The 7,987-nt window shown below is 34.7% G+C and overlaps 2 protein-coding genes across 2 annotated transcripts; both read left to right on the forward strand.

Annotated features, from left to right (window-relative positions):
• Positions 1-2,544: 2,544 nt before the first annotated feature.
• On the forward strand, positions 2,545-2,795 carry PSV08DRAFT_283858 (uncharacterized protein; the record flags this gene model as incomplete). Its single annotated transcript, XM_066092571.1, has 1 exon — positions 2,545-2,795. A coding segment is annotated over one exon (210 nt), but the record flags the coding sequence as incomplete, so codon positions are not given.
• Positions 2,796-4,322: 1,527 nt separating this feature from the next.
• Positions 4,323-5,666, forward strand: PSV08DRAFT_387659 (uncharacterized protein; the record flags this gene model as incomplete). Its single annotated transcript, XM_014217058.1, has 3 exons — positions 4,323-4,675; positions 4,740-5,256; positions 5,340-5,666. The coding sequence occupies 3 exons, from the start codon at positions 4,323-4,325 to the stop codon at positions 5,664-5,666; spliced, it is 1,197 nt and encodes a 398-aa protein (XP_014072533.1).
• Between the last annotated feature and the right edge of the window lie 2,321 nt (positions 5,667-7,987).

Raw genomic sequence — 7,987 nt, forward strand, 5'->3', positions numbered from 1 at the left:
CGTAACTAGAATTTTTACCTCTATTTCTTACCTAATTATTTAAATAAGAAATAAAGAAAAAACTAGCTATAGCTTATATAAACTATATTATTAATCTAGCTAAGTAATTTATAAGTATATGTTGTTACTTTTTTAGAAAAAAAATTTAAATCTATAATCTCTTAAAATAGATCTAAAATTTTCTTATTTTAAAGCTAAACTCTAACAACTTTTAAATGCTAAAATATTAACTAGAGATATTATAAATATACTAAATAAACCTTATACTTCTATATATTTAGCTATATCTTAAATTAGAAAGAAAAAAAAATAAAAAATTTAGTAATAATAATAAATAAAAGCAAAGTTTTAAAGATAACTTCTAGAGTTAAGAAAGCTATTAATAGAGACTTAACTAGAAGCTTAAAGAAGCAAAATAGAAAATAATTAGAAGAAAATTATCTATATATATTAACTAGAAGGTTATAAAGGCTTTTAAATGAAGAAAGTTGTCGTTATAATATTATTATAATAAGGAAATTTTAAATAAATTTAAAGCTAAATGTTAACTTAAATTTTCTAAAGTAAGACTAAAAGAGCTATAAGATATTTATTTTAGTAAAATTATATTTTCTAATAAGTTAGTAATATAAAGAGGGCATAGTTCTAGGAACGAATTTGTAAGAATAAGGTAAAAATTTAATATTGGAAACAATTTCGTTTCTAAAGATAATAAAAGTAATTTTAAAAAAATTTCTAATAGGCTACTTTATTCTACTTTATATCTAGTCTTTTTTATCATTTTAGTTTTTTAATAGCGCGATTACTAATTAAGTAATAGGCCGCGATATTACTATATAAGCTTAGGGAGCTGTTTAGGTAGGTAGTAGAACTAATTTAATAGTTATTAAAACGCTAAGAAATATCTATTTATTAGAATAATCGCTGTTATATCCGTAGAGCTCTAATACCTTAAGTTAAACTAACTATAAAACGCGGTTAGTTTATTTAAAAATTTTTACTCTTTATTAATTTTGTATTAAATAAATATTTTAGTTATATATATTCTATTAGATAAAAGTTAATATAGATACTAATACCTATCTAGGTTAGCAATTTTAGTAAGATAACTCTGAAATTTTTAAAACTGCGAACATTTTAAGCTAGTTTTTAGAAAATAAAATTAAGCTTCATCCGCACTCTCCCTATAGTCTAGATTTAAATCTAATTAAAAACGTTTAGAGTATACTTAAAGACCGTTTAAATAATAGAAAAATAAGTTCTTTAGGTATTAGAAATAATAGCGATAGTATTGAAACTTTTAAAAGGGCTGTTTTTAAAGAGTGGCAAGCTACTCTACAACAGGCAATAGGTAACTATATCTTATCTTTACCTAACCTTTACAGGAACGTAGAAGAAGCTAGAGGCTAGTATACTAAGTATTTAATAATATATATAACCAAGTTATTAGAAAAAAATCTTTTTTTCTTACTTTTATTATAACCTTTTTAATACTCTATAAAAACTTTTAAAAAAAAGTAATTATTATCTAGATATAGTATTAGAACTAAGAATATTTTAAAAAAATAGATACTCTAATTAAAAAGATATTAAAAATTTAGATATGTGATTTTTTAACTACTAAGTATAAGGAAATTTATCTCCTTCCTTATGCTAACTAAGGTGGCGCTAGTCCTATCTAGGTATAACTAGAGCTTTTTAGCTTTTCAAATCACTAACCCGATTAGGAATAGCTCTTATATTCGCTAAGTTATCTAAGTTTAAAAACTAGAACTTTTAGTATTACTTTTTTTTTATATAAACTCTTTGTAGTTCTAATAAGTTCCTAAATTTTATTTAATAAAATAGTTTCTAAAAGGCTAGAGCTAACTACTTTACACTATAACTAACTATTTACTACTATATACGTAATCTAGGCACAACCTATATTATTTCTATCTTATCTACTTTATTAACTCTAACTTTCTTATTAACTTAGTGTTTCTAAAGCCTTCCTCTCTTAAGACTTACCTAACTATAAATACTAAGATATCAAATTCTTATTAGCTTAATAAGCTAGTAACATTAGTATAAGATTTTTCTTACCTATATTAATTAGCACGTATAGTATCTGCTACTTACTAAGAGACTATAGACTACTTAGATAGCCGCCTAGATTAATAAGTATTTTTTAAAGTACTTATCTTTAAGCTATTATAGCTAGAGGCCTATATTAAATTCTTACTTAACTACTTACGTATAGATAAAGTTAATTATACGCTTCTAAACTTTATTATATCTAGTAATCTTATAATTTAGCTTACTTATAGCCTAAAGAAGTATAACTATAGTATAAGTAGAATTATTATAATAAAATATAGTAATAGTACTAAGACCAATAGATAGAAGATGAAGTATAGAGTATAAACTTACGGAGGTGCCTTTCAAAAGTATTGTCTGACGCTAATCTCGGCGATTCGGCGCAACTCTTCTTGGCGCAACTCCCACCTTTGAGCTGAGGAGCTGTTTGATCAGCCTACCTGCTACTACGTAGTTATCTTCTTACTATGGCTCCTTATACTGATATATATACCCGTACCTTAGTAATCGCGTTGAAGTCACCTCCTATTGGCAAGAATACGTCACAAGTTGCTGCGCTAACTGGTGTTCACCCTCGTACTGTTGATCGTATCTATAGTAGAGCTATTGCTGCAGGCTTTGAGCCAAACGAACTTCCTATTAAGATTCTTCCACACCACGTTCAGGATGCTCTAAAGACTGGTAGACCTGCTAAGCAGGCAGAGGAGGTGAAGGAGCAGATATTCCAACAAGTACGACACGATAGATATGGACGAGAGAAGAGCTGTGCTGACCTTGCTGGTGGGCTCAGTCTCCAAGGAGTCGAAATCTCTGCCTCTACCGTCTGGAGGGTGTTAAGAGCAGTAGGATACAGGAAGACCAAGCCAACGAGGAAGCCTAGGTTGACACAGGAGATGAGGAGTGCTCGTCTTAAGTGGGCATTAGAGCATAAGGACTGGACGTTAGAGGACTGGAAGAATGTCATCTGGACAGACGAGACGTCAGTGGTGATTAACCACTGACGTGGGGGCTACAGAGTCTGGAGAAAGGCAGACGAGAGAGTAGTCAAGAGCTGCATCCGTGAGAGGTGGAAGGGATACTCTGAGTTCATGTTCTGGGGCTGCTTCTCGTACGATAAGAAAGGTCCATGCTATGTCTATCAGCCAGAGACAAAGGCAGAGAAAGAGGATGCTGCTCGTCGGATTGAGCAGCTGAACGCTGAGCTTGAGCCTCTACAGAGAGAGGAGTGGGAGCTGTTAGAGTCTATGAGGAGGATAGGGCTACGTAATAAGCGTGGCAGAAAGCCTCAATGGAGATGGATAGAGAAGACAGGCAAGCTGGTGCGCACGTCTGGAGGTGGCATAGACTGGTGGAGATATCAGACCTGCGTTCTGATCCCAAAGCTGATTCCTTTCGCCAAAGAATGCCTCCAAGATAGACCTCAGACTGTTGTAATGGAGGATAAGGCACCTAGCCACGCCCACCACTATTAGAGTGTGATCTATCGCCTGCACGACGTTGAGAGACTACTCTGGTGTGGTAACTCGCCAGACTGTAACTGTATTGAGCCATGCTGGTTCTATATGAAAAGAGAGACTACGAAGAAAGGAGCTCCACAGTCAAGGGCTGAGGCAGTCAGAGTCTGGCAGAACTGCTGGAGAGATCTCTCGCAACTTAAGATCCAAGCCTGGATTGAGCGAATCCTTATACACATTCAAAAGATTATTGAGCTACAAGGTGGCAATGAGTACATAGAGGGGAGAGACAAGCCTCGGCTAAGGCGGCCGTACATCGGCTAGATTATTCTTGGCAGACAATACTTTTGAAAGGCACCTCCGTAAGGTTAGAAAGGATAAGCCACGTAAGCTCGGAGATACTTTCTAATTAAGAATAGTGTATCTACCCCTGCACGCCCAGGTAGGCAAAGACTTTTAACGGGCACATCCGTACGATATATGCTTGCGAGGGCCCATGCGCAGCACGGGTGGTGGCACGCCATCTTTTGGCCCAAATAATAAGAAATCGGACCGATCACCAAAACATATGACCGGAGCTAGAAGAGACGCACCTCTGTAGCATCCCAAACGATAGATATGCAAATAGCGCATCTTGCTAATTACCTAATGACTCGTTGACCTATAAAGCTCGTTTTGTATGATGATCTTCAGCGTCACATTTTGACATTATTTACACTGACAAATCGAACCTGGCCCCTCTACAATACAGGATAGAACCAAATTGCGTTACTATATTAAGTTTACATCATGGAAGACCAGGAATCACAACGCCTAGTAAACACTACATACTTTGTCACTCCTAAGGATTTACAACATCCCGTTAGATATGTCTACCCACCATCAGAAGCATCACACCTATATTTTGCACTTGCGATTGAAGGATATCATTATCTAGGAATCCAGATATCCGTAGTTCCATTCTCATTAAATGAGTTCCCAGGCCAAATCTTCCACTGTGCCTATGGAAGCTTTGCACGTTGCTGTCTTAAGATACAGTATGAACCTGTTCACTCTTCTGTTTATGAAGTAACAGAAACTATCTATAAGACTCTGATTCCATGGCACAATTGGGATCTGCGAACACCTGGTATCTGGTACGTGTCTTCTAGGATTCCGTTTCCAACGCACACCCTATAAAAAAACCAAGTTGACAAGAAAAAATAGGAAAGAGCTTCCACCCATGTCTTGTGCAGAATCAGGACTAGACTCATGTGAAGCCCGAACACGTGTCCACCTAGAGCATTATATGGTATTATCCCCAGGATCTGGGAGTTCAACGCCATCGCAAATGTCTGATGAAATCTCATTGAGTGGTATATCATTTGGCTTTGATATGACTAAGCAACATAAAATGCCGCGGAGAGAAAGAAGGCGGAGGAATTCGGTCGATCTAACAGTCAATCCTATGACGGGAGCAGTAGATGCATTTCTTGAACGCATCAATTCAGGTATCATCTCAAATACGGAACTGTTACCAAATATAGCTTCAAGGTGTATTGAAACTACGTCCGTAAGCTTATCTCAAGAGAACGCCACTCGCGCATGGCAAATGTGCATCAGTTTCTCACGGCAGTCCAACCAAAAAGTAAAGTGTGGAAAGTTCCTACGCTTTCTATCACTCTGTTTCTTTCTCATATGGCAGCGTTACTGGCCCAAGCAGGGAAAGAGCGCTGCTCGCGAGGTGAGTTCGTTCACCAGTTTATGTTTCCCGATCCCATCGACTTGACCCGAAATGCTCATGAAACTACATTCTAACTAACACAGATCAACGCGAAAATGCGGGAAGCTGGGTTCAGCGGGAGTTCACGCGGACTGAAGACGCTGCGGGATGAAACGGTGCTTATCAACTCGATCATTGCCTCGATTCGGCTACACTGCAATTTCGAACAAGCCCAGATCATGCATCACATTATCTTCGATACATCTAACTACCAGTTCATCCGCACCATCAATCGACTCAGCAAGGACAGGCGGGAGAGCTTTGTCAGGTACATATGCGAGAATGTCGACATACCTAGTTTAGCTGCATATCCTTGTAGGGCAATCAGCGTTCAAAGCATCATCAAAAAATATCTCCCTAATATCTCGTAAGTCGAAGGGTTCTTTTGCCCCAAAGTAGGAGCCGTATGTGATTTCTAGGATTAGCTGACTCTTTAGGGCTAAGGCTATCAATGAAGCAATTGGGTTTCGAGCTCTGGAGTGGAGTTCATCCCCATTGGCATGCCAGGTGGCCCCCCATACCTCTACCGGTCAATATCCTGAATCAAGATTCAACAGCAACGCTAGTAATTTAGGAGAGGATGCTTTCAGCGCCATGAATCCACTCGTAACTACACAGAACTCACATCTTTATTTCACGGGCAATACCGACAGTTTAGATTTTGACTCAATATTACAGTAGGGTGATAAAAAAAACCCAAATCCAAAAAAGTCGACTTTTTTAGTGATTTATTACTAAGCTAAGAAAAATCTTAAAAATAAAAAAAATAGATTACTCGGGCCTAACGGCTGCTATAGCAGAATTTCAATGAAACTACCCATGCTCCGCACGGGCCTATCACCTCAATGATAATATCACCTTTATAATAACACGTGTTATAGGCTAGACCTTTTAGAATACTATTACAAGCTAAGAGTTATTATGTTACTTAGGTCTATATAGTATAGTAGAGCTTAAGTGCCTACTAATAGTTGTCAGGACACGTCCCCCTCTAATTACTTCTCATCCATCTCTGTCTAAGCTAGCCTATTCTAGCCTCTATTAGTTAGCCCTTATCTAAAGCTCTATATATAAGTAGTAAAGCTACTACCTTAGCTTAGTAGCTATTCGTCTAAGTAAATATAGAATATTTACCTCTAATTAACTCTAGTAACTCTCTACCTATACTTATTACTGTAACGGCGCAGGCAAGATAAATCGGATTAGGTTCGGACGTAGGGTCACTTTAGAGGCATATAGGAGTGCGTAGAATATAAGAAATCTAAGATTTAATTTAATACCTATAGGCCTTATATAAAAGGATATTAAAAAAACTACTAAGTAAGCTATTAGAGGTTAGTAGGTTATATATTCTTATAGTACTCGCTAATTTCTAAGTAAAACTAGTTTAGACTCTATTTAGATATACATTATATCGGTCGCTTAGCTATTATACTACCCCCTACCCTCTATAATAGCTTATCTTAAGCTATTAAGACCTTTTACTATAAAACTTATCTAATCTTAAACTTATTATATTATCGCTTATTATTTTACCTAATTTAAAATAGAAGCTAGTGATTTTCTATATATGTAATATTCATCTATTTACTTACCTATAGAATATATTATAATAATACACCCTATCTTACCTCTATAATAATAATAATAATAATAAATCTTTTTCTATATATTTATATATATATTATACTACTCCGCTGCTCTACTAGTACGTTGCTAGAGGCGTATTGCCTTATCTATCTTTATTTAATTTATACTTTTACACGTAGTATTTTTAATATTAATTTTAATTTTAACTTAGAGAAGTCTAAGAAATATAATTATTATACTTAATAGAAGAAGAAGTACTTACTTATAAGTTTAACTACTCTAATTAGTACTAATTATCTATAAACTTAGATAGATTCTAGAGTATATTAAGAATAAGTTTATAGCTTTTATTACTATTATAGACTATTATACTACTACCTATAAAAGTAAGAATCTAAAGAAGAATTACCTCTCTACTAAGCGTATAGTAAAGGAAGCTACGCTAGTTTTAGCGCGCTAGGTTTAAGTAACCTATAGTTAGAAGAAGAAGTTATTAGTAGTAAGGCTATTAGCTACTAGCTACTAGGTCTTAGTAAAGATTTAGAGCTACCTTAGCTAGTTAGAGAGTTAGATAGCTACTATTAAGTAGGTAGTTGCTAGCCTTTAGACTACTCTAGCTTTAGCTCTAAGTAAGTCTATAGAGGTAGATAGAGGTAGAGATAAGAGAGAGAAGAAGAAGAAGAAGAAGTCTAATTTAGATATCTATAATATAGAGAGTAGCACTACTACTAGCTCTAACTTAGAGCTTTAAGAGAAAAGAAAGAGGTTTAGAGTAGTTTAGGTTCTTTTTAAAATAGTTTTTAGTTTATTTTAATATTTATAATTTAGTCTTATTTTTTCTTTCTTTTAAATTTTATTATCTTATCGCTTAATATTTTTCACTCTGTTTACTACATAGCGTATTAGATTAATTATCTTAAAAAAGAATAGTAGGCTATACTCTAACCTACTAGAATTAAGTATTAAAAAAATTAACTTTATAGTTAAAGTATATAATAAAAGGATTTAGGTAAACCTTTATAAGACCCTATTAAACTCTAAAAAATAGGTTAGTATTACTACTAAAGCCTCTTAATAGGTATATATTAAATAGACAAATCTC

The sequence above is a fragment of the Bipolaris maydis genome (assembly GCF_028858645.1).
Source record: "Bipolaris maydis strain C4 unplaced genomic scaffold PSV08scaffold_4, whole genome shotgun sequence".
Classification (NCBI taxonomy): Eukaryota; Fungi; Ascomycota; class Dothideomycetes; order Pleosporales; family Pleosporaceae; genus Bipolaris; species Bipolaris maydis.